Source organism: Paroedura picta, chromosome 7, assembly GCF_049243985.1.
Source record: "Paroedura picta isolate Pp20150507F chromosome 7, Ppicta_v3.0, whole genome shotgun sequence".
Lineage (NCBI taxonomy): Eukaryota > Metazoa > Chordata > Lepidosauria > Squamata > Gekkonidae > Paroedura > Paroedura picta.
The window spans coordinates 20,263,298-20,290,216 of record NC_135375.1 but is presented as its reverse complement, the minus strand read 5'-3'; the positions used below and the strand labels follow the sequence as shown (position 1 = coordinate 20,290,216).

Genomic DNA, 26,919 nt, shown 5'->3' with positions numbered 1-26,919 from the left:
TCCAGAAATTTCCCAGCCCAGAGTTGGTCACCCTAGTTTCAGAACATATCATAATTCAGAAGAGGACACCAATTTACATCAGGGTTACCCTGTCCATCTTTGTCTTGCCTAGGTTGTCAACTCCAGACGGGAGATTCCTGCAAATTTGAGGCAGAGCCTGGGGATGGAGTTGGGAAGGGAGCTTCTCTTAGAATCTATGCTATGACACAGAATCTGCCCTTCAAAGTTATCACTTCCTCCAGGGAACTGATTTATTGTCCTCCAGAGATTTTGGGACAACTTCATGCCCTACTTGGAGGCTGGTAACTGAAACTGCAGCCCAATCCATTTTGGGAGGGGGCTGCAGTTGCTACTTGTAGGAGTTTTAAGGGCTGGGACACTAGAATCTCTACTGGTTTGTCTAGTGCTCATGTATTCTGTGCCTGACATCAGAAATGAAGCAGGAGACATTTTTCTCACATTTTATTTAGTTGCTAGGGAAAGCCTCAACTGCTATATTTCTGTCTCAAGCTACTGTCAAAAGGACAGTTGCCACCTTTTGCTGTTAGACCTTCTACACCTTTAATATTTGCAAAACTAGAAGAAATGCAGCAGGTAAAGCTCTTTTTCTGCATGCAGATTATATTAATGGGGAAAAGCTTCACTAGGACCGTTTATGCACTGGAGGTTTCATGCTGGGCTGCAGGCTGGATTTTTAGTCGTGGCAGGTTGCCCCACCTCTTCCTGCACCCACATGGGGGAGCATTTGGCCTGGTGCACCTCATCCACCCCCTATTTGTGCTCCTGCATGGGAGCTGGGGCAGTGAAGTTCCCAGTGCATAAACGGTCTAGCTGAATTTTTGCTATATATTCCCTGTCATGTAAAAAAATCATAGTCTGACAAAGAGTGCTTGCACTCGAAAGCTCACGCCTTGAATAAATTTTTGTTGGTCTTAAAGGTGCTACTGGACTCTGATTTTATTGTAGCTGAATTTCTGTTGAAGATGCAGCTATTATAGGAGGAAAAGTTCTGCTTTCCTCTCCTTAAGAAAATAGTTCCAGTAAAACAAGAGGCCTGCTTGTGCAGGTTATGTTTTGATGCAAATAACTGGTTCACTTTTCTATCGCATTCTGTTTGGTTGGAATGCTGCAGTTTCGAAACAATTGTGATTTACATGTGTGAATTTTTAGATATAAAGCGAAATATACCCTGTTGTTCTGATTAATTGTTCTTAGGTGCCTGAAGAGACTTATTCCCTCAGAAACTGCTCCGAAAATGGATTTCTTTCTCTACAGCCTTCAGGCTCTGAAACAATAGAGTAAGTTAACTGGAATCCATTGTCTTTGTCACAGAAAGAAAGAAGAGTTGGCCCAGTGTTGTAGAACAGGGACCTCAATCTTTTGGACCCTTTGGAATTCTGACACAGGGCGGTGGATGCAACATAAAATGGCTGCTTTGGGAGGCAGTGCCAATCACATAATAGTCTCATGTACACACAGAGAGGAAGTCCCATTGCAAGGAACAACAGGAGTAATTTTTAAAAATACACTGGGGAAAACGAGGAAGATCATGAAGGCGAGACTTTGGTGCCAGCTGCAGCTGAAATAACATTATTTGAATCTGCTCCGACCATCAGATTTCCAGTGGTTGATAAAAAGCCCTTCTGGGCAAGGAACTCATCTGTCCATGCCCACTTTCTAAAAACCTTGGCATGAATCAGGAAAGGTTTCCAGTGGGCGCCATATTGCCTATGGGGACTGCTGTTCTAGAATCTCTTCCTGTAAATGTCTTTATCTGGGGTTGCCAATTGAGTATGGGTGGGATTTTTATAAGGGGCATAAGACTCATAGCAAGGATCAGAGGCTTACACTTGAATATATTGAAGTTTATATTGTAATAATGCTTCAACATTACCTTGTACCAACTTTGTGGCTATTTCCTATTTATTTAGATATTTGCCCTGCTTTTTTATAGAAGCCTCTTGTGGTACAGAGTGGTAAGGCAGCAGACATGCAGTCTGAAAGCTCTGCCCATGAGGCTGGGAGTTCAATCCCAGCAGCTGGCTCAAGGTTGACTCAGCCTTCCATCCTTCCGAGGTCGGTAAAATGAGTACCCAGCTTGCTGCTGGGGGGTAAACGGTAATGACTGGGGAAGGCACTGGCAAACCACCCTGTATTGAGTCTGCCATGAAAACGCTAGAGGGCGTCACCCCAAGGGTCAGAAATGACCCAGTGCTTGCACAAGGGATACATTTATCTTTACCCTGCTTTTCACCACACTGGGTACCCAAAGTGGCTTACTTCTCTTGGGATTTGAAAGGGGGATGACTACTGCACTTGTATTTATGGAAACCATCCATTTCCACCTGTATATTTTTATTACTTATTTTGCAAAATCTTAAGTGGATGACCTTTTCTCCTTATTGTTTTATTTTAGCAACCAGCTAGGTGAAAGCAAAACATCTTCAAATGAAAAACATCTTAACTTTGTGTTTGGAGAAAATATAGTAGAAAGAGTTTTGGTAAATACTTTTTTCATCTCATTTTGGAACACACACTCCTCAAATTAATTTGTAACATCTATGAAGCAACATAAAATCACTCTAATTTTGCAAAAACATTTTCCAACAAGCCTGATTTTTTAAAAACTATATAATTCTATAATTTTAGCTACTGTGCCTGAAGCTGTGACATACTCATTTGTAAGGATGTTAAATGATTAATTCAAAAGTTGCTGCTTATACGTTTTCTGAGTCCTAGATGTAAATACCTCCCAATTTTATTAAACATAATATTAAACAAAATTTGAGCAAAATTTGCTCAAAAGTACAATTGTAGGTATCATGACCAACTTTCAGCCCCTCACGCTGGAACGTTGCTTCAGATTTGGGTAATCCTAGTCCCATTACATTGCTTATTAGATGTCCCATCCTATTGGCTGCATTGATTTATATTGTGTAATCCACCTTGAGTCTCAGTGAAAAGGAAACATTATAAATAACATAAACAAATTTGAACTGCCACTGATCTGTAGCAGTTAGCAGGTGATAACCTCTTTCATCTGCTGTAAAAAAAAAATTATCAGGGGCTCTCAGGGAAGTTCTGCTGTCAAGTTCTGATTTTGCCACAGTTGTTTACCATCCTGTACATTTAAAAAGACTGCTATGATTTTAATTTTCAGGCCCTGTTTCAAAAAGGATTGTTTTTCATGGCTTGCATTTTCACACATGGCATTGTACGCCATGTAGGGGGTGCCAGTTTTCAAACCAGTCCCTCTACTCTGTCCCTTAATATCAGTTTGATCTTCCAGCAATTATCAGCCAGTTACTTAATTTTTCACCATAGAAAGCTTCAACTGCCCATGTCCACTCATTAATCCCCCCATTAGAAGGATGGGACATTCGCTCTCCCCTGCCCCATTCAATTGGCCACCTTAATGCCACAGCGTTATGACAATATAACTTAAATGTCACCAAATTCTGTTTCTGTAGGACATAATTCCATGGGACGTTCCCCTTCATGTCAGTGTGCAGAAGAATTTCTCACTGGACTGTGTTGACATTGTGTTTACAGGAGATTTACAAGGGCCGCATGTTAACCCATTCCATTAAAATCAGAGAACCAAAGTATATTGCCCATCTTTCATCCCCATCAAGTATCCTATGATGCAGCTTCTTCTTGTTTGCCTTTCATTGTACATGTTTGACATGCTTCAATGCCTCTCTTTCCATTTCTTCAGTTGTAACGTCTTTCTCCAATTTTCTTAGAGGCCCGAGCAATTGCCAGAGCTTCATTCTGCAAGCAAGTCACATAACTGTGAAGAAGAAGCTGCATTCACAATTCATTTTCCTATCAGTTCTCCATGGACAAGTAGGTGTTCTACTGTAGCAAACAGTATAAGTTTCACTGCTTTGACCTGGATGACCCAGCTTAGTGGGATCTTGGAAGCTAAGCGGGGTTTATGTCTTGCATGGAAGCTCAGCAGGGTCTACCCTGGTCAGGATTTGGAGAACTCCAAGGAATACCAGGGTCACAACACGGAAGCAGGCAATGGCAGACCACCTCTGAACTCTCTTGCCTTAAAACCCTTCAGCTAGGTCAAAAGCAGGGTATAAAAAACAACTCTCCTTCTGAGAAGAAGGGCATATAAATCTGGCCAACAGCTAACCTTTGGGAGGAAAGCACCATTAAAGTCCCCTAAACTTGCTTGATTTTTCAATAACTAACATATTTGAGTACCTATTGAATGATATATTTGTCCAAGCTAGTTTTTAGTTAAATGTTTCAATCTACTTTTGACTCAAAATTAAGCTAGGGCAATTATGTTATTGCAATACATTTCTCTTGTAAGAATTTTAGTATTTTCTATTCTCCTCCTTTATTTCCCTGCAGCTCCAATGGTCAAGAAGACAACACTAGTAGAATCAGCTGCTGCTTATGCATCCAAGCAACCAACACAGCAATGCTTATTAGATAAAGTCGAAGTTAGTACTGGAGAAGAATCAGAACACAATGTGTTGCAGGTATGACTTTTCCTAGAAGTCCTGTTATGAGCATTTCCACAATATTTATTTAGGAAATGGGCCTGAAAACATGTTGGATGGAGAAGAGAGGAAATCATCACCAAAGCAGCCAATAGATGAAATGAAGTGGTTACAGCAGTACCTTGTGTTGTCAGCCCCCCTCCCTGCCCTTCTGAAGGCAGCAGATCCACCATCTTTGATTGCCATGCCCCCCCCCCCCCAATCCAGGAAACAGGGGTGGGGGCAGTAAGCTTCAGGTTGAGAAACTTCTGGAAATTTATGATGGAAGCCAGGGGAGAGTGGTATCAGTGGGGGTACAATACCATAAGACCACCCTCCAAAGTATCTGTTGTGTCTGTAGACCTCCCTAGGACTGAGCTTGAGGTCTGAGGCAGGATTATGGCTTAACTAGTAATCAAGCCCGCTGCAACTAATAGGTTAGGGAGCCCCCGGCAGTCGGGCGGAGCGCGGCTGCCGGGGGCTCCCTTGGCCGTTGGCCTGACGCGGCGAGAAGCACTTCGCGCCTCTCACCGCATCACGTCGGGGGCTCCCTGGGTCGGTGGCCTGACGCGTTGGGAGGCGCTTTGCGCCTCCCGACACATCTGGCCGCTGGGAAGGAAGCAACTGCGAGCCGCGCTCTGCGTGGCTCGCAGTTGCTTCCTTGTCGGAAGGGCGGGAATCGGCCGGGCCAATCGGCAGGCGCGAAGCCGATGGTCTGTCAAAACTCTCAAGTTTTGTCACTGAATGCACTTGACATGCATCTGCAATAATTTGACTGTCATTTCCTTTAAAAAAGGAGCGTGACATTTTCGTTGCATAATAACTAATATATGACACAGGTTTTTTTAAAAAACCAAAAATATGCACCGATTAACCATTTCCATTAAATTTTCACCCCTTAGATCAACTGCCAGCTGTTCTTATTTAATAAAGCATCAATGTCCTGGACTGAAAGAGGGAGTGGCTCTTTGAGACTTAACGACACATCCAGCAGCCAATATGGGATGCTACAGTCAAGACTGGGTAAGAATCAAATTTGTTTCCCATAGGCCATTGTTAATGCAGACCATGCAACTAAAAATATCCTAAGCAACAAAGGGCACATCGAAATATCAAAGCCACTGTCTGGCTTGATGCATGTTCTGCACATTTCATTCTATGCTGCAATGGAGTTGAAGAAGAAGAAGAGTTGGTTCTCATATGCGGCTTTTCTCTACCCAAAGGACTCTCACTTACAATCGTCTTCCCTTTCCTCTGCCATTCCTCGAAGTCCATTTAGGTTTGCACCAACTGCTTCAGTGACTCCATCCAGCCACCTCATTCTCTGTCGTCCCCTTCTTCTTTTGCCCTCAATCGCTCCCAGCATTGATTAGGCTCTTCTCCAGCGATAGCTTAGGAATATTTCTTGTTGCTGGTTTAGCTTTTTCCCCCTCTTTTTTTTTTTGCCTTCAAGTTGTAATGATTTATTGCAACCTTGTGGAGCTTTCCAGGCAAGAGCCATTCAGAGATGGTTTGCCATTGCTGCCTCTACGATACGGCCCTGGTATTCCTTGGTAGTCTCCCTCCCAAATACTGATCAGGTCCAACCCTGCTCAGCTTCTGAGATCTGAGGAGGTCATGCTAGACTGAGCTGTCCCCTCAGGGTTAGAATCATAGAATCATAGAGTTGGAAGGGACCTCCTGGGTCATCTAGTTCAACCCCCCTGCACTATGCAGGACACCCACATCCCTATCGCTCCTCCACTATAACCTGCCACCCCCTTGAACCTTCACAGAATCAGCCTCTCCCTCTGATGGCTATCCAGCCTCTGTTTAAAAATTTTCAAAGATGGAGAGCCCACCACCTCCCAAGGAAGCCTGTTTGATTACCATATTTAAAGGTAAAGGTAAAGGTATCCCCTGTGCAAGCACCGAGTCATGTCTGACCCTTGGGGTGACGCCCTCTAGCGTTTTCATGGCAGACTCAATACGGAGTGGTTTGCCAGTGCCTTCCCCAGTCATTACCGTTTACCCCCCAGCAAGCTGGGTACTCATTTTACTGACCTCGGAAGGATGGAAGGCTGAGTCAACCTTGAGCCGGCTGCTAGGATTGAACTCCCAACATCATGGGCAGAGCTTCCAGGCTGCATGTCTGCTGCCTTACCACTCTGCGCCACAAGAGGCTCTTTTACCATATTTACTGAATTTTAATCCAGTATAGAATACTGGATGACTGAGCTTCGAAGAAGAAGAAGAAACAGCAGCTGTTTTTTTCATACCCCCTTTTTACTACCCAAAGGAGTTTCAAAGGGGCTTCTAATCGCTTATCCTTCCTCTCCCCACAACAAACACCCTGTAATGTTGGTGAGGCTGAGAGAGATCTTAAAGAACTGTGACTGGTTCAAGGTCCCCCAGCTGGCTGTATGTGAAGATGTGGGGAATCAGACCCAGTTTTCCCAATTAGAGTCCACTGCTCTTCACCACCAAACTGGCTCTCAAGAATTCTACATTCTAATAAGGATTCTATTTTCCTAAACTGTATTTTGTTATGCCGCAATGTCCAATTCTGAGATGTTTCCAAAATACAGTGATATTATTTGATGTTCCTATATGTTGATGGGAGTTAAAAAGAAAAATCCTTCCTTATGGATTTGAATGACCAAGATCATAGAAGTAATAGAAGTAACCTAGAGAACAATTTGAAACAGGTCTACTCCAGGCAAGCCCCCATCTTATTCAATGGGGGTTACTCCCAGGAATGTTTGTGCTAGAGCCTTGATTTGGAAGCACTGCATTAAATGAAGTCGTTGGCTTCACTGCCTGTTTTAATGTTCAGTTTCTCTTCGCTGTAGTCATGCGGAATCAAGGCAGTATGAGACTCATCCTGAATGCTAAACTCTGGATCCAAATGATCATACGGAGAGCAAACCGGAAGAGTCTGTGCATCACAGCAACAGATCTGGAGGACCAGTCTGTCAAGGTGTTTCTAATACAGGTGAGAGACAGAAATAAAAGGACTGAAATTCCCCTCTTCATCTTAAGTGTCAGTAGCCTAGTACAGTCTCCTCCAAAACCTAAAGGAGCTGATCAACCATGAAATGTTTAAGAAAAGATGGCCCTTTAATCATGCTAATTTAAGTTCTGTGGGTTATATGAGGACACTGACTCACAATTTGTCAAGCTTTTTCTAACTGGTCTGAGCTGCAATCCTCAAACTGGTTACTGTGGAAGACACAGGAAATTTTTCCATTATCTGGATAAAAATGTAAATTATACATTACAGATGAAAATGTGCAACTCCTACCTACGGATTCTTCCCCGCTAGCGTTCCCTACATATAAATATATGAGTTCATTTGGCTCAACCTCTTCCTTATTTCTCTTATTAGCTGCACATGGGCATTCTGTCCCTCTTGCCTTCCACTAATCTGTTCAGATTTTACTGATTTGCCCCAAAATGCATGTACTTGACATGGCAGAATTTGGCAGAATGTGCTGCAGTCTTGCACTGACCGATAAAGACATGTATTGGCTTACTTGGGGTGGCTGAAATGAAAAGCATGAAATACTGTTCCAGTGGTTGCACTCCAGGCTGCACAACCTACAAGCTATGGTGTATTTTAATATGTTGAACCCATGAGTAGAGAGATTAAATCCAGTGGTAAAGAATTTTGTGATTCTCCCTCCATCCACCAGTACTCTTTGCCAAGCCCTGGTAATATGGCTTGGAGAACAGTCCTCTATAGGTTCTTAGAGTTTGACTGGATTAATATTTGTGCATATATTCACCACCTGGAAACCCTGCATGCACACTGGAGAACTGGTAAAGTAGTTGGTGTTACACTTCTACATCTGTATAAAGGTAAAGGTAAAGGTATCCCCTGTGCAAGCACTGGGTCCTGTCTGACCCTTGGGGTGACGCCTTCTAGCATTTTCATGGCAGACTCAATATGGGGTGGTTTGCCAGTGCCTTCCCCAGTCATTACCGTTTACCCCCCCCAGCAAGCTGGGTACTCATTTTACCGACCTCGGAAGGATAGAAGGCTCAGTCAACCTTGAGCCGGCTGCTGGGATTGAACTCCCAGAGTTACGGGCAGAGATTTCAGACTGCGTGTCTGCTGCCTTACCACTCTGTGCCTACATCTGTATACACATCTCCAATGTAGCATATCCATCCTGCTCAAAAAAAGGGAGAAAGGAAGAGCATGTACTTGGGGGTGTACATGCTTATGGAAGAATGTGCAACCTTTGTTGAGAGTTATATAAAACATAGCTCTGACTTGGGGCCCAGGCTAGCTCGACCTCATTAGTTATTGGAAACTAAGCTTGGTCAGCCTTGGTTATTATTTGGATGGGAGACTAACAATGAATTCAAGGGATGCAAAATAAAGTCTGGCAATAGTAAACTACCTCTGTTCCTCTCTTGCCCTGAAAACCTTGTGGAGTTACCATAAGCCGGCTGGGATTGGATGGCTATTCCGGTCATCATATGAAATACGTGTGGTGTCCTATGCTTCCAGACCGACAGTCAGAGCTAGTTTATCCATGTAGAACGTGTAGCATGTACTATGGGCCCTGCACTTCCAAGGACCCCGCAAAGTGCCTTCTCCCCATGGATCAGGGCCATAGCCTCTCTCCTCCCCCCTTTCCCCTTGTTAAAAACACTGTGGTGAGCCCCTCTGCCCCCAGTCTAACTAGTCCCACTGCAACTGTACTCTGCTACTCCACAAATCCTTAAACGGCTCTGGTACTACGGGCCCTGCAAATCCTGAAACCACTTCTACCTACAGTGTATGTATCACTAGACAGAGTATGGCCCAGTCTGAACACCTATTAGAATTGCGCATGAAGTCTTTAATTCAATAACTTTTGTTCCGCGTGGGAGTCTTTTAGAATCTTGTGGTCCATCTTTTTCATTAATGAGCCAGAGAAACAGTTTCTAATACAAATATCCTCCCCTTTTTGTGTGTGTCTGTGTTGCGCAGGCAAGTTCAAAAGACATTGGTTCTCTGTATGCAGCGATCCATCATCGCCTGGTGGCGCTAAGGAGCTTTGCTGAGCAGGGATGTGATGCAAGCCAGGGGGATCTGGAGCTGCCAAACTGCGACAGTGATGAAGAAGAGACTGAAAAAATAACTCCTGTGGAGGACAAGGAATCAGGTAAGCCAAGCTTTCTTTCTGCAAAAGAAATTCTGTCTCAACATCCGGAAGAAGTTCCTGACAGTTAGAGCGGTTTCTCAGTGGAACAGGCTTCCTTGGGAGATGGTGGGTTCTCCATCTTTGGAAATTTTTAAACAGAGGCTGGATAGCCATCTGACGGAGAGGCTGATTCTGTGAAGGCTCAAGGGGGTGGCAGGTTACAGTGGATGAGCGATGGGGTTGTGAGTGTCCTGCACAGTGCAGGGGGTCAGACTAGATGACCCATGAGTTCCCTTCCAACTCTATGATTCTATGATTTTAAGGTCAGGCAAAGTCTACTCAAGCCACATGTTCAAAATAATATGACTACTGTTTAGTTTAGTTTATTATGATGATGATCCGAGATCAGCAGTCAAGAATATCAACAATAAATAATACCTACTGGATGGATAAAATAGATATTCTGTACAGGAAATGTACAATTAATAGTAATAATAAAATTATTAAAATGTTAAGACTGTGCTCTTCAGCTATGTTAAACACAACAAAGCTGCGAAACTTGAAAGCTTCATTGAAACAGTTGGCAAGAAGAGAAGTGTAAAAATAATTTGTTTTCCCAGATAGCGGGACAGCATTGGGATAATGTACATATTCTGAATGTCCTAGTAAAATCGGCAATGTAAGTAGACATGTTTGGTTGTAGCAATGTAGTCCATGGTACCATTACCTGAATAGCCCAGGCTATCCTTCTCTTGTCACTACTTGGAAGCTAAGCAGGGTCAGCCCTGATTAATCCTCAGATGGGAGACCACTCAGAAAGTCCAGAGTCTCTATGCTGAGGCCACCCAACAATGTGTACCTCTTGCTTTGAAAATCATACCAGGCTGTTGTAAGTTAGCAGCGACATGCCCACTCTTTCCACCACAGTCTATGGTCTTCCTCCCTTTGGCAAAAAGGCACTTCTGCAAGGCAGCAGACCCACTTCTAGCCAACTTTGATTAATAATAGGACCAGGTTGGTGTAGTGGTTAGGAGTGCGGACTTCTAATCTGGTGAGCCAGGTTTGATTCCCCACTCCCCCACATGCAGCCAGCTGGGTGACCTTGGGCTAGCCACAGCACTGATCAAGCTGTTCTGACCGAGCAGTGATATCAGGGCTCTCTCAGCCTCACCCACCTCACAGGGTGGCATATGAGAACCAACTCTTCTTCTTCTTCTTCTACATATAAGAATGGTGTGTTATGTCTTGAAAGGCTACATCCAGGAAATATTGTTGGTCTATAAGGTGTTCCTGGACTCACATCCAACTATATGTTATCTAGATAGATGGGTAGCTATGTTGGTCTGTCTGTAGCGACAGAAAACAGCAAGAATCCTTATGGACTAACAAAATTTATTGCCAAGTAGGAGCTTTCCCGAGTCACTGTGGCTTGCACGTTTTAGGGTGGAAAACCCACTTTTCTGAATTTACCGCAACACAAGTTAAAAATGGGGAAATTGTGAGCCGGCTGCTGGGCAGCCTCTGAATGTAGGCGACGTCATGTGGAGGAGCCTGATTATGTCGCCAACATTCGGAGGCTGTCCAGCCACAGTTTGCACATGCGGAAAAGGCTCTATATCAGTGGTTCTCAAACTTGGGGTCCTGACACCATTTGGGGTCACCTGTCCCCATCCGCGGGATTGTTAGGTTGGTGGCCATGGGCAGTGGTGGCCCACAGCAGTAGCAGGCAATAGCAGGCAGCAGTGGCATGCGGCAGGGGTGGGCGGAAGGGGGTGGTGCGGGCAGAGACGGAGGAGCGATGACGCTGGTCGCCTCCACAGCGTTTCCCGATTGTTGTGCGCCTCAATGGTCCAAAAACTAAGAAAGTCTGGCCTAAGGAAACGGGGTGCATATAACAACATGTGCAACAGTACATCGCAGCATCACAAACATCTTGTAAGGATTACTCAGTGACAGACTAATTAACTCCTTAGAAGTCCTGATTGGGTTTGTACGACAGTATTTATATTAAGAGCATTGCTAGAGATTTGTTAGAGATTATAATGAAGCTTCTGAAAGATAGCTAATACTGTTTCGCCTGTTAATAGGCAGTGATCGCCTGTGGACTTCAACAAGAAATCATATTGAAGCTGCCTGGCTCCTCCCCCTCAAGAGGAATTCCTTCACTAGGAGGGGGTGCCGGCCAAGAGGAGGGCTCATCGACAGCTTAGCTTTCCCATGTTTAAGATACCATATGTCTTTCAGGATAAGGTGGTTCTTCAACTCAGGTTCATAGACATGTCTGCACAAGGACTACCACACACTAGAAGTAATCCAGTCTAAATATTTCAGATCTTTATTTGGAGTACCTCATTGTGTACCCAATGATCTGCTTAGGCTAGACACAGGGTTGGTTCTGCTAGAACAGGGGTAGTCAAACTGCGGCTCTCCAGATGTCCATGGACTACAATTCCCAGGAGCCCCTGCCAGTGAATGCTGGCAGGGGCTCCTGGGAATTGTAGTCCATGGACATCTGGAGGGCCGCAGTTTGACTACCCCTGCGCTAGAAGTACGTCCCAGGTTATAAGTAACATGTATCTGAGTTGAATTAAACTCCCCCCCCCACACACACACATACAGATTAACACTTCCAGCCAGCTTTCAGTTTCTTCTGTCTTTTTGGTCATTACAAGTTTGGCACTTCTACCTTGTGTACTGGGAAAGTGTACTACAAGTGATCAAATGTATGCTCACTTTTTTCCTGTGTGCAGGATGGAATGTGTTTGTTCCAGGTTTGGTAGGCACAAATGCTGCTGGAAAACACATTGTTGATACAAAATGGTGAATGCACATACTCAGAGGATTTTTCTTGCATGCTCTTCTGGCATGTGGGAGTGCCACAGTTGTAATAAACAGGGGCTAGGGACACCAGTCCCCAGTGGGACCTGGGGATCCTCTGGAATTACAGCTCATCTCCAGACTAGAAATCCATCCCCCTGGAAGAGATGGCTGCGTTGGCAGGTGGATTCCAAATTCCCTCCCCGCCCTAAAGCCCACCCACTCTTGGCTCCACCCGCAAAGTCTCCGGGCATTTCCCATCCCTGAGTTGGCAACCCTAAGCAGGGCTTCTTTATTTCTTCCAGGCTCCAAACTGCTGGCCGTCCTCACACCTCCGTGACTCCTCAGGTGGAGCATGACATTTTCTCCCACGTTCTGGTGGCCAAATCACATATGAATCCCTCCATTGTCCGAAAAACTGCTCTCACTGATGGGCAGCTGCCCGAGAACCCTTCTGGTAACACTGTTTCTTATTTATTTCAGCACAAATGCTACAGTTTATACTGCTTGTCACCCTTTTCCAGTGTCGCCTAAGATCAAGCTTGAGACATTTTCTTCTCTAAACAGAATGTGGTGTTTCTGTAAGACTATAAAGGGCCTGCATTCATGTTTGTTTCTTTTTGTAAACTTTCATAATCTTAAAATAAGGTGTGAATTTGTGGTTTCTTCCCCCCGGCCGTGCCGTGGATGGCATTGACCCAAATTCTGGAAATGGCCGCTACTGAAAAATTGAATGTGTAAGGGAGGTCCCCAATCTGCTTTCCACTGCTGAGGAGCTATTGCTCCCAGAGGAAAGCAAAATGGTTTTTACAGACATGCAAATTGCCTGTGTAAATGGATTAGCTAGGCAAGGACTAATGCAATTTTGGGGGGCAGAAATGAAGTTGCTGATTATTGAAATTTTATTACCCATAAGGGTTTCCATCTCTACACCAGTGTAGCCTATGAAATCCTCTAATATTAGAGAATAATATTAGCAGATTTTGCCAATGTGTGCCCAGTGCATGCATCAAGGACAAAACAGATCAAATTTTAGGAGCTATGCAAATAATTTAATGTTTTCTAGATCAGTGTTTAGGCACAAGGTTGGGGTTAACCATTTTCTCTCCGCACCATTACCTTGATCTCATTCATCGCCAGTTAAAATGAACACATTGCGGGTGATATTTAAAGATCTCTGCCTGAGACAGGTAATAAATACCCTTGCAATGACCTGACAATTTGGCTTTAGTGGTAAAGCCAAGGGGAAAAAAAGTACTCAAGCCAAGAAAGAAATGTTGACCTCCTAATCTTGAAGGTTAGCAGCATCAAGCAGCAAGCTAACCTGGCTTGAAAAATGAATGGAATGAAGAAATCCAAGTCAGAACAAATAAAGCAAGGCTTTAAAAGTCAGGGGGTTACACCAAGGTTTATTTATTTAATGAATTTCTATACCACTCCTTCCAGATAGTGGGCTTCGGGTGGTTTACAATACATAATACAAATAAACCAATATCTTTCCCCTTTAATTGCCCTCCGCCAGCCTAACTGGATTGGGAAAATCTTAAATGGGGGAGCGGGGAGAGGGACACCTTTATTATTCCCAATAACTATGGCCCCTGCCATAAACCTGGTGCAACAGAGCTATTTTGCAGGCCCTGCAGAAACTTGACAGCTCAGTCAGGGCCCTGATTTCAGCAGGCAGTTCATTCTACCTGGTTGAAGCCAGGGCCTTTTTGGTCCTCTGGTCAAGGTCTGAGGAATGCTTTTGGGGCCAGGGATTACCGACAGGTTGATATTATCAGAGTGCAAAGGTCTCCGGGGAACATATTGAGAGCGACGGTCCCTCAGATGGGGCATCTAGCAATTACATGAAGATAAAATTACCTAGGGATTCAGAAATAGCAAAATGAAAGGACTCATCATGAGTTACTGCACTGTTTAATACATTGGTGCACTGACAGGATCTTCTGTGCCCCATTAAAACCCCATTAAAATGAGCACTTGTACTATTATATGGGTTTTTCCCAAGGCCCGTGGGGTCACTTATCTTTGCCTGCTGACCCTTGAATGTTTTCTCTAAATCACGGGTCAGTGACCTTTGCTTGTCAACATGACTGTTTAACTTGCACATCAGCAGTCTTTAGTCAGATTGGATGTTACCTTTAGCTCTGTAAACAGATCTGCTGGGAAGTCTGATAGGATGGTTAAAACGGTTATGCTCCACATCAGATCTACAAAGGAAGCCTCTAGCATGGAAATGCTAGATTAGAATGCATCAAGGAGTTTGGCAGTATCTACTAATGAGCTTATAAGGGCTTGGGATTCCTGTTTATTAGCTTCACAAAATTAGAGAAATGGAATCATCACCGATTACTCCTGTTATGAACGAACGCTGTGGTTGTCTTGATTGCATTTTCCTTTGACATAATTGTCTTTCACTTTACCTCCTGTATTTCATGATTTTTTTTACCCTGCTTTTTGCAGCTTTTGTTTCTTCATAACGGGGGAGGGAGCTGAGAGAGAAGGGAGGTGAACACAGGGTTGCCAACCTCCAGGTGGTTATACAAAAGAAGAAAACTATGTGTAGTAACAACTAAGCAAGAGTTTATACGACCTGGAAAAACTTGATCCAGTGCTTTAGAAGCACAAAGACAATAGTGCAGTGTTTCAGAAGTGTGTAATTGTAGGAATGCCACTGGAAATTCCAAAATGAGGAACTGGTGGAGCCTGTGTTTTACTTGTGACGGCTTCTTCAGTGGACCCTAACCATTATAACACAGAATCATGAAGGTCTTCATTAGAATATGAATGTTATTCGAGAGGGTTCTAGTCACTTGTGCAGTAAGCTTCATTTTTACATGTTTCCTTTTAATATTGAATACCGGTGGAAACATGGTTGATGTTACTCTGTATTTTTTGCAGCTATGTTATAATTATGAGCCTCTTATGGCGCAGAGTGGTGAGGCAGCCGTCTGAAAGCTTTGCCCATGAGGCTGGGAGTTCGATCCCAGCAGCTGGCTCAAGGTTGACTCGGCCTTCCATCCTTCCGAGGTCGGTAAAATGAGTACTCAGCTTGCTGGGGGGTAAACGGTAATGACTGGGGAAGGCACTGGCAAACCACCCGGTATTGAGTCTGCCATGAAAACGCTAGAGGGCGTCACCCCAAGGGTCAGACATGACTTGGTGCTTGCACAGGGGATACCTTTACCTTACCTTTACCTTTATGTTATAATTGTTTGTATTTCAAATTCCCAGTGGCATCCCTACCGTTACACACTTTTGGAGTATTGCAGTGTTGTGTTTGTGCTTTTAAAGCATTGGATAACCTCTCTCCATAGTGCATAAACTCTTACTGAGTTGTGTCATTACTACACTGTGAGTTTCCTTCTTTTGTATAACTGCCATACACTGTGTACCCCATTTTGTATTTCTGAACCTCCAGGTGGTGGCTGGAGATCTCCTGGTATTATGAGTGATCTCCAAATGACAGATCAGATCCCCTGGAGAAAGTGGCAGCTCTGGAAGATGGACTTTATAGTATTTTACCTCTCCTCCCCAAACGCCACCCGCAAAATCTCCAGAAATTTCCCAGCTTTAAGGTGCCACAAAACTCCTGTTTATTTTTTGCTGCAACATAATAAAGGGTCTCCTCCTCTTCTGGAACGATGCTAGATGGTGTTCTTGATCACTTTTTCTAAAGATGTGCTTCTTATAACCACTTGAGTGCCACTTGATATTCAAGACCACCATTCTGGCTGGCTTGCTCATTGTGGACCGCTGCATTTTTCTTTTACCTTACAAATGTGGGAGAGGCTGTTTAAAACAGTTTGAATAAAAACTCAGTGGCTGTGTTTTTGTTTCCTAGGCTATGATCTAAATATACTGGGATCACTCTGTTTGTTCAGAAATAGCTGGGGGGAGGGGTTATTGATGTTTCAAATGAATTGCTGAATAGGGAAACTGCTTTTTAGCTTTAAATTTTAAAGAAACATAGCTTGCCTCTTCAGCATGTAATGGAGAATGCAAGAGTAACCTCTGGTACTTTCACCGGTGAAGGATTAAAGTTGGTCTAAAAGACATACAAAAGGGTAACCATATGAGTAAGGCCTTTGAAAAATTGGCAGGCATGAATGGACGTGTGCTGAGTGCTCAAAATTCCCCCTTGCTTTGTGTTTGAAAGTTCTGTTCCAGTTAGAAGTTAACCCTTTGAGCAGTTCCAGCTTTGTACTAAGAACTGCTCTATTCCTGAGAAAACAGCATTGTCTTCCTTGTTTTTATTCAGACTTCCCTAATCTCATTAGTGATCTGACTATCTATGTATATATGCCAGTTTGTCCATTTTGGATGGCACAGTTTGTATGACTTAACTGGAACCTGGTGAGAGAAAGGAAGGCAGCATGTTACAGCCCAATCGAAGAAGAAGAAGTGGTTCTTATATGCCACTTTTCTCTACCCGAAGGAGTCTCAAAGCGGCTTACAGTCACCTTCCCATTCCTCTCCCCACAACAGACACCCTGTGGGGTGGGTGAGGCTGAGAGAGCCCTGATATCACTGCTGGGTCAGAGCAGCTTTATCAGTGCTGTGGTGAGCCCAAGGTCACCCAGGTGGCTGCATGTGGGGGAGTGCAGAATCGAACCTGGCATGCCAGTTTAGAAGTCTGCACTCCTAACTACTACACCAAGCTGGCTCTTTTGGCTGTGAAGCAGGGTCAGCCCTGGTTAGTACTTGGGTGGGAGACCTCCAAGGAGGACAGGGAAGGAAGGCAATGACAAACCATCTCTGCTTCTTACTTGCCTTGAAAGCCCCTTGCTGGGTTGCCATGAATAGGCTGTGACTGGTCTGGGAAGGGGTCTCCCACTCCAGACATACCTCATCCCCCCAAACTTACCCAAACCTGGAAGAATCCTGCATTTTAACACAATGTGCTGAAATCACCTGGTGACACTCTGGTTTTGGGACAAAACTCCATGGTTAGCAGCAGATAGACTACAGGAGTCTAATCTCAGTTTTACTGTGGCATTGATCCTGGTGGTTTCTTGGCAACTGGATTGCTCCACCTCCAAAACCAGGATTATTAGCTGGTTGGCTGGCACTCTGTGGCCACATTCCCACTGTATTAAGGCTAAGGCTGTAATTGCATGGACTCTTCTTTGAAAGTATGCCCATTTAAACAGGAACAGCTTGTGTAAATTTGCATAGGCCCTTTGAAGTTCCTTTGGAACTAATGGGGCAAGTTAGATTGTGGTACCCTATTTCTTTCGAAGGTACTTAGCCTTAGCTACCTTTAGCCCAACACAGCAGACTGAAAGTAGGTACCTCCGTTGAACAGAATCCTACATGCTGGCTTCTGGATGTTGACCAATGCAACTGAGCTAAAAATATTTTTCCCATCATGAATCGTTCCCACGGAGAATAGCAAGGCGTTTGCTTTCAAAACACTCTTCGTAAAACCAAACAATAGCCCCACACTTCATTTTATGGAGATGACATTCCTAGCTCATTTTGCACAGGGATGTTTAGTGTACAGCAGCTGTTTGTTCACTTTGAGTAAGATGCGATTGAATTCATTTTTGCCAAAACATCTCTATCTCATCCTGCAACATTTCATCAAGCATAGACCCCCATCAATTCGACAACCAAAACCTCTCCTTTCCCAATAGATTAACATTAAACAGTGTTAAAGGTAAAGGTGAAGGTATCCCCTGTGCAAGCACCGAGTCATGTCTGACCCTTGGGGTGACGCCCTCTAGCGTTTTCATGGCAGACTCAATACGGGGTGGTTTGCCAGTGCCTTCCCCAGTCATTACCGTTTACCCCCCAGCAAGCTGGGTACTCATTTGACCGACCTCGGAAGGATGGAAGGCTGAGTCAACCTTGAGCCGGCTGCTGGGATTGAACTCCCAGCCTCATGGGCAAAGCTTTCAGACAGCTGCCTTACCACTCTGCGCCACAAGAGGCTCTTCAAACAGTGTTATGAAGACTTTAATTGCAATGTTTCAGTTTCCTCTCCAAATTAAAGCCCACCTTTTAATTAATTTCTGGTGGGTCTAGAGCAGGGATCCCCAATCAGAGTTCTGGGGAATTTTGGGTTTACACAAGACCTCCCCGGGGGTTATGTGACCTTTCCCAGGAGTTTGGATGGCTGCTGACATCACTAGATCTCACTGGAGCCCACTTTCCCTGTTGCACTACAGGCCCAGTCTCTTTCTCCACAATGGAAATGCACAACACTACTTGTGACATCAGGAACTCCCCCCCCCCAATCCTCCCCTGAACAATTTTGCAACTTTTAAAATAACTGATTCTGGTTTTTGTTTTTAAAAAAACATCCAGTGGATATGGGGGAAATGGGGGTTGCCAGAGGACAGGGAGAAAAGAACAGAGAATAGGTCAGTGAGAAATCTCCATTGCCGCTTAAAAAGCCCTCTACTTTCATAGTGGCAAGAATCCCCAACAGGGAATTGTCCCCATGGGGGAGTTCCCTGCATTGTGTTGGAGATTCATGGCTGGTTTTAAGAAGATGACGATGACTTGGTTTTTTATACTCCGCTTTTCACTGCCCAAGGGAATCTCAAAGTGGCTTGCACTCACCTTCCCTTCCTCTCCCCACAACAGATACCATGTGAGGTGGGTTAGGCTGAGAAAGCTTTGACAGGACTGCTTGGTCAGAAAAGCACTATCAGGGCTGTGACAAATCCGAGGTCACCCAACTGCCTGCATGTGGAGGAGCAGGGAATCAAACCCGGATCTCCAGATTAGAACCCACTACTCTTAACCACTACACCATGCTGGCTCTTAAGAGCAACCAATTAAACTGTTGATGTTAAGGCAGGGAGTTTTTAATTTTCAAATTAATTTATCAGAAGCCTGTTGGACTGGAAGCACAGGGTGGGCACCTAGGTTTTGTAACCCGCCATGAGCCGACTTCGAAAGTGGTGGGAAATAAACCGAAAAATAAATAAGTAAATAAACTTTTAACCTGCACTGTTTCCCTGGAAGCCCTACCCTGAGCTCCTATTATCTCGATGGAGAAAAAAAGACAGGCAGTCTGGAGGTGACCATTGCATGGATTACTGTGGCTGAGTTTTCTGGAGCCGGGAGCTGAGTTTTTGTCTGTAGTATTTATGATGGTTCAACTCATTTACAAATAGCATTTTGTGATTTAGGTGATGCTGCTTTTATTAATCACGTCAAGTAACAGCAACTTTGCTTCCTTCCGCAGATCATTCTCAGTGGATCCGTAGACAGTCCGTGGTTTGTTCATGACAACACACTACCTTCCCATTCAAGCAATAGGGACAGAAACTCATCTTGCTGAACTGTATCCCTGAGTGATCACATGGGTCTGGGGACATTTTGTGCATTTGCTTTGTTATTGAGCAGGCCCAGATGAACTTCTCCCGGTGGACATTGAAAGCAATATATTTTGTGAAGATGCACTTTAAGGATTCCAATCATCATTCCTTTTCCTTGGCTTGGAAATGGCCCGTTTTTTTTTTTTTTAAGAAACACAGTTTAAACAATTTTCAAATGTTGGTATTAATGAACTTTAAGAACAATTGTAAAGAAAACAAAAACAAGATCCCTGCATTGATGGAATCCATCATTTCAGTATTTATCGTGTTGTTTCTAAATATTTATCTATACAGTGCCGTTTTCTGAAAATCTGTGTAAAATCCACTTTGGACATGATTAGAAAAGTTTTGTAACATTTGAAATCTTAATAGTTGGCGGTTCTTATTTATGCCCAAATACTTTGTGTATGGTAGGGCTATTGGAGGGGATTCCCCTCCCCCTCACATACTCTCTCAAGTAGATACAACCGGTCCTAGTGAGAAAGGCAGATCATAAATGAGAAATGCATGTTCCATTCCATAGGCTCCCTCTCTGCTTAAAACCTATTTACTGAGCAGCGTTTATTAGAAGGGACAACAGCCTAGTCTAGATGGAGCCAAACACTTATAAACACTGTTTCATTAAAATTGTATATTTTTGGTTTAATTTGTTGCATTATTGGATATCAATATAACATCAAGGATAGGGCATCTTACAGTCCTCAGCAGAGTTACTCCGGTAACTCTGAGTTACTTACTCTGACCCCATTGAAATCAATTAGACTGGAGTGACTCTAGAAGACTGAATGCGGGTCATGCTCAGTTTATATCACTTTCAGTACAGTTTTGTGGACACTTTTCTGGGAGTCGGCCCCATTGAGTGGGATTCTGAATAGACCGCACTGCGTGGAAGTGATTAAGTCCCACTTAATAGGATCCCGAATAGACTAGCACTGCTTGACCCTATTATAGGGTTGTCAGCCTCCAGGTGGGCCCTAGAGGTCGCCTGGAATTACAAATGATATCGAGATTCCTAAAATCAGTTTCCCTGGAGAAAACAGCAGCATAGAAGGGGGGTGGGGTCTATGGCATTGGACCCAACTGGGCTCCCTCCCCTACCTGCACCAAGACCCACCCCAGGATCCATCCCCAAATCTCCAGGAATTTCTCAACCCAGAGTTGGCAGCAAAGATCTCAGAAATAACTTCCACTTTCGTCAGCAGGGCTAGCTTCTCAGAAATTGTTCTTAGAATTACAGCATAACAGTACAAAGTAGAGTTATACTCTGTAGTCCACTGAAGAGGATTGCAGTGTTTTACTCCAGAATAATATGTGAACGTTAGGTTTTGCCTGAAGCTTTCAAGACTGCAGGTAACAAGCCAGCAGCATTTGCAAAATCCCTCCTTTTGCCTGATTTAAATAGAAAATTGTTACAGTTACATATTTTGCTGGCACAAATGGTTACACCAAAAACATTCTGAAGTCCCGCTGAAAATGTTGCCTTACATATATGAAATGTCCCATGCCAAAGGTAATTGCTTTAATATTTACATACAACATTTAAAGGCCTGTATTGTTTTCTCAGCACGTCTCTCTGAGTCTTGCATACACAATAGTCCAAAGAATATTTTCAAAGCTTCTGGTTGAAACCAATAAATGATATAAATGGCTGCTTTTTAAAAGGGGGAATATATTTAGGAAAATATAGTTTCTAATAATGGTACCTATTTTTTCGCTGATACGCTGTACCATTTAGGCATTATACAAAGCTGAGCCATTATCTTGTGGTCTGACAGTCTCTGTTCCTTCTCTTTGTGCACAGCATTTCTTGTTTGTAAAGTGCTTTTAAAATATAATTAATGTGTACAACTCCCCTGCCATGTGGGCTACCTGCCTTTCTTTCCATTTTACATATCAAGACCTGAGTCTGCAGCTGTCCCCAATTGTATACCCCTTTTCAGTCCCATTAATTTGGTGCCAAAGGACAGTGCAGCCTGAACTAGATTGAGCTTCTTCATCCAGGATGGTGTTACCCTAAAACAGAGGTAGTCAAACTGTGGCTCTCAGATATTCATGGCAGGGGCTCATTGTAGTCCATGGGCATCTAGAGAGCCAGTTTGGCCATCCCTGCCTTAAAACAATTATTCTAGGAAGCTGGCTGGAGCCCTAGTGGTAAAACCCATGAGTCAAATGGAAAGTAATTTGTTCATATCTATATAGTGAGTCTGCACCTAAATTATTAATAGAATCTCAGTTCTCCCAACGTATTTTAATAGATTATAGCTACAATCAATGTTATCTGAGGGGCCTCTTCAGTGAAGGATTAATATTTTAAATCTCCAACAGGTTATAGAGATTTACAAAAAGGCCCTGAATAATTTCTTCCAAATGACATTCCATATATATCCGTGGGGGACCGAAGAACGTCCTGCAATCTAAGGACCTTCAGGTTCTACATGTTTTCTAAGACAAATCCGTTCTTTGAGCCATAAACCAACACATCAGACTAATCAGTTGGCAAGGCTAAAGAGATGCTTGTTCCTACAAGGACGGAAATATTACTCTTGTTGACAAGAGCATAGCCAGCTAACAGAGGGTGGTTATCATGGTGAGTCCGGTGGGCTATGGCTTTGGGATCAGTGCAAATGGATGCTCAAGTAACAGCAAAAGCAAAGATTGCCTGTGGAATTTACCAGATCACACCATTAAATCCTTCCTTTAAACAGTTACTAATAAAAGCTACTCAAACTCCGGACGTCTCCTGGACAATTCCTATCCAAATACAAAGCTATAAACCTTATCTGTTTAGCTAGAGGTCATAGGGGCATATGTTGTTCCATTAAACACTCTTTGTAGTGTTTCCCCATTGACTCAAGAATCCCATTCAAGGTCTATAACCTATCAAGTAAAATCCTGCAAAAACCTGGTGTAAAGAATCTAAATTAACAGTCTAATCCTAGACACAGCTACACCCTTCTAAATCTACTGACTTCAGTGGATTTAGAAGACTAACATTTTTAAAGTCATTCTTCTTTCATTCAATGTGGTGCAATAGCCTGAAAAACAGAATCTCCTCTTTCTGATCACAAAATGCTTAGCAAATAGTTGGAAGATACAGAATGACAGCAACATTTTCCCCAGAAGCAAGAAATTCAGATTATGGCATTTATTCCCAAAATTGGGGGGATGCTGTGGATATTAATACACAATCCTAGTCTTACCTAAAGGAGAAAAAGCAGAATGTGTGTTTTGAAAATAATAAAACGCATGTATTTTGGAATTAGGTTTAAGAGTGGGTGTAAAGTAAATAATGTCTACAAATAAGTACAAACCGAATAATGAATAAGCTACTTGTACAGGATGTGAAATGGCTGTCTGAGGAAGCTTTACAAATGGCTAAGGAGAGAAGGGAAGTGAAAGGCAAGGGAGAAAGAGAAAGATACACCCAATTGAATGCAGAATTCCAGAGAAAAGCTAGAAGAGATAAGAATGCCTTCTTAAATGAACAGTGCAAACAAATAGAAGAAAACAATAGAATGGGGAGGACCAGAGATCTTTTCAAGAAAATTGGAGATATGAAGAGAACGTTTCATGCAAAGATGGGTATGATAAGGGACCAAAATGGTAGGGACCTCACAGAAGCAGAAGAGATCAAACAAAGGTGGCAAAATTATACAGAAGAACTATACAAGAGCGAGCTTAACATCCCTGATGACCACAATGGGGTAGTTACTGACCTGGAGCCAGACATCCTGGAATGTGAAGTCAAATGGGCCTTAGGAAGTCTGAGCAACAATAAAGCTAGTGGTAGTGACAGCATTCCAGTTGAACTATTCAAAATCTTAAAGGACGATGCAGTAAAAGTGCTACACTCAACATGCCAGCAAATTTGGAAAACTCAACAATGGCCACAGGATTGGAAAAGGTCAGTTTACATTCCAATCCCAAAGAAGGGCAATGCCAAAGAATGTTCCAACTACCGCACCATCGCACTAATTTCTCATGCTAGCAAAGTTATGCTCAAAATCCTACAAGCTAGGCTCCAGCAATATGTGGACCGAGAACTTCCAGAAGTACAGGCAGGATTTCGAAGAGGCAGAGGAACTAGAGATCAAATTGCCAACATACGCTGGATCATGGAGAAAGCTAGGGAGTACCAGAAGAACGTCTACTTCTGCTTCATTGACTATGCTAAAGCCTTTGATTGTGTGGAGCACAACAAATTGTGGCAAGTTCTTAAAGAGATGGGAATACCAGAGCATCTTATTTGTCTCTTGAGAAATTTATATGCAGGTCAAGAAGCAACAGTGAGAACTGAACATGGAATCACTGACTGGTTCAAAATTGAGAAAGGAGTTCGGCAAGGCTGTATACTGTCGCCTTGCCTATTTAACTTGTATGCAGAGCACATCATGAGAAATGCGGGATTAGAGGAGTCACAAATTGGGATCAAGATTGCAGGGAGAAATATCAACAACCTCAGATATGCAGATGATACCACTCTAATGGCAGAAAGTGAAGAGGAACTAAAGAGCCTGTTGATGCGGGTGAAGGAGGAGAGTGCCAAAGTTGGCTTGAAACTCAACATCAAGAAAACAAAGATCATGGCATCCGGCCCTCTCAATTCCTGGCAAATAGAAGGGGAAGAAATGGAGATAGTGACAGATTTTATTTTCCTGGGCTCCAAGATCACTGCAGATGGGGACTGCAGCAAAGAAATTAAAAGACGCTTGCTCCTGGGGAGGAAAGCTATGGCAAATCTAGACAGCATCCTAAAAAGCAGAGACATCACCCTGCCAACAAAAGTGCGTTTAGTCAAGGCTATGGTCTTCCCAGTTGCAATGTATGGCTGCGAAAGTTGGACCATAAGGAAGGCCGAGCGTCAAAGAATTGAGGCTTTTGAACTCTGGTGCTGGAGAAGACTCTTGCGAGTCCCTTGGACTGCAAGGCGAACAAACCAGTCAGTCCTAGAGGAGATCAGCCCTGACTGCTCTTTAGAAGGCCAGATCCTGAAGATGAAACTCAAATATTTTGGCCACCTCATGAGAAGGAAGGACTCCCTGGAGAAGAGCCTAATGCTGGGAGAGATCGAGGGCAAAAGAAGAAGGGGACGACAGAGAATGAGGTGGATGGATGGAGTCACTGAAGCAGTAGGTGCAAACTTAAATGGACTCCGGGGAATGGTAGAGGACAGGAAGGCCTGGAGGATCATTGTCCATGGGGTCGCGATGGGTCGGACACGACTTCGCACATAACAACAACAGGATGTGAAAAAACATTTTAGCTCTATAATTCTATAGAGGAAAAAGTTTAAAACATGCCATTATAGGGAAACCATATTAGCTTAATTAAAAGAGCTGCATAAACGAACAAAGATTTCCCCTCTTGATATCCTTACTCTGTTTTAAATGTGTGCTGCTGTTTTAATATATTATTCACATATACAAAGCTAGCAAAGTATTATAGCAAGGATGTACAGAAAAAGAAAATAAAATGATGTTAAGTATATGGATAATGAAAAGAAATGAAGTTGTAGCTTGTGTTTCTTACACATTTACACTTCAGCACTTCTGGGATCAAATATTATTAATAATTTTTATTATTATTATCACCATCATCATAATCTATTCATAAGATGTGACACTTTTTTTTCCAGAATTCAGTCACAGCATTTCCACATTTTCAGGACAGTTCATTATTGCCATTTTGAATCATTTTTTTTTTAATTCCAGCAAAACACACAATATAGAAAATGGAGATTGAGGGGAATGCCTGTCGAACTTGCTTGAACAACCTTAGAATTGTTATGCACGGGATTGCACCACATGTCCAACCCAAACACGTGCAATATAATAAAAACATATATCTAGCTAATCCCCCACCATTTGTTTGTCTTAGGCCAAGATTTAGGTTGTAATTTTTTTGACATAACAGGAACGGCCTTCCCTTATGTCCTGTAGTATGTCGATGATACAAAATCATTTAAAATAACTTTTTAGGTTTAAAGAATAGTCACCCAGTTGAACAGGAGCACCTTTTTAACTGATCAAGATTTCTGTACTGTGGATAGGTATCTGGTAGGGTTCCCAACATCCAGGTGGGGCCTGGAAACTTCTTGGGATTACGACTGATCAGTTTCCCTGGCTGCTTTGAAGGTCAGACTCTATGGGCTTACACCCTGTTGAGGTCCATCTCCCACCCAGTATTCCTCTCCATGAATTTCCTAATCCGCAGGCACAGAAACATAACCAGCAACCCATGAGTTGAACAAGAAAATATATTAAAATTAAAATACAAATATTTATTAAGTGCATATTAAGATTAAAACATAAGAAGGGTTGAAACACGTTTCATCTATGGTCGTAGTATGTGCAACCACTGATACTGTATGTACAATACTGCAGACTCTAATTATGTTTTAACTGTTTAATCTTAATAATAAATATTTGTATTTTAATATACGTCGTTTCTCCACCTTTAGGTTCCTGACTTATTTTCCCAGGTTAGTTTTTTTGTTCCCTTGTTTTTTCAACAGAAAACATAATCAATAGATTGGTGTAAGTGGCAACGTTTGTATATCCCCTATGGTTTTGCAAACAACTGAACCCAAAGGTCAGATTTTGTTATTCTAGCAAGGAACTAACCAATCTTCGTCATCATGTTGCATATCTGTTGTGATGCCCTTTACCAGTTCACTGCTAGTTTAACTCCCTCGCTATATCTGTCTTCTTATGATCCCTGTCCAATTGCCTAAGGAAGCTATATTATATTTATTTATATTTATTGCCTTGAATAAATCTTTGCTGGTCTTATAGGTGCCCTTGGACTCGGATATTGACTTGCACATGTGGCCCATCTACTTGATGAACATTTCACTCCACTCCTGTTTTCCCCAGGATCAAGCCCCTGGTGGTTTCCTTCCGAGTAAGGCCACGGGACATCTTCCCACACAACCCCTCTCCTCCTCAGCGCATCGACCCCCACGCTCACATTTAACAAACGGCGACCCATCCGCGCATGCGCAGCATCAGAGCGTCCCCTCGCGCCCAGAAGCGTTCGGAGCCGCTCCGCTTGCGACGCCTGGCAGCAGCGGGCGCAGGCGCAGTGGCACAATCGGAACCTGGAAAGCGAGCGAGCGGGATCTTTGAGCGAATAAGTGGGAGGGGC

At 43.3% G+C, this 26,919-nt stretch overlaps 1 protein-coding gene across 6 annotated transcripts in view; it reads left to right on the top strand.

The window, feature by feature from the left end:
* The window catches only part of RANBP3L (RAN binding protein 3 like), a 49,075-nt gene extending 29,157 nt beyond the window's left edge, over positions 1 to 19,918 (top strand). For 2 of the 6 annotated variants that reach the window (XM_077346978.1, XM_077346977.1), the window contains exons 8-15: positions 1,216 to 1,298; positions 2,417 to 2,501; positions 3,747 to 3,849; positions 4,372 to 4,502; positions 5,405 to 5,525; positions 7,334 to 7,476; positions 9,466 to 9,640; positions 19,641 to 19,918. In XM_077346978.1, coding sequence (XP_077203093.1) covers positions 1,216 to 1,298; positions 2,417 to 2,501; positions 3,747 to 3,849; positions 4,372 to 4,502; positions 5,405 to 5,525; positions 7,334 to 7,476; positions 9,466 to 9,640; positions 19,641 to 19,684 — 885 coding nt within the window. In that variant the 3' untranslated portion in view covers positions 19,685 to 19,918. Of the gene's footprint in view, positions 1 to 1,215; positions 1,299 to 2,416; positions 2,502 to 3,746; positions 3,850 to 4,371; positions 4,503 to 5,404; positions 5,526 to 7,333; positions 7,477 to 9,465; positions 9,641 to 12,741; positions 12,894 to 15,860; positions 16,018 to 19,640 lie in introns of those variants that run through there. The other 4 variants (XR_013233011.1, XR_013233010.1, XR_013233012.1 and 1 more) reach the window with 4 other exon arrangements.
* The last annotated feature ends 7,001 nt before the right edge of the window (positions 19,919 to 26,919 follow it).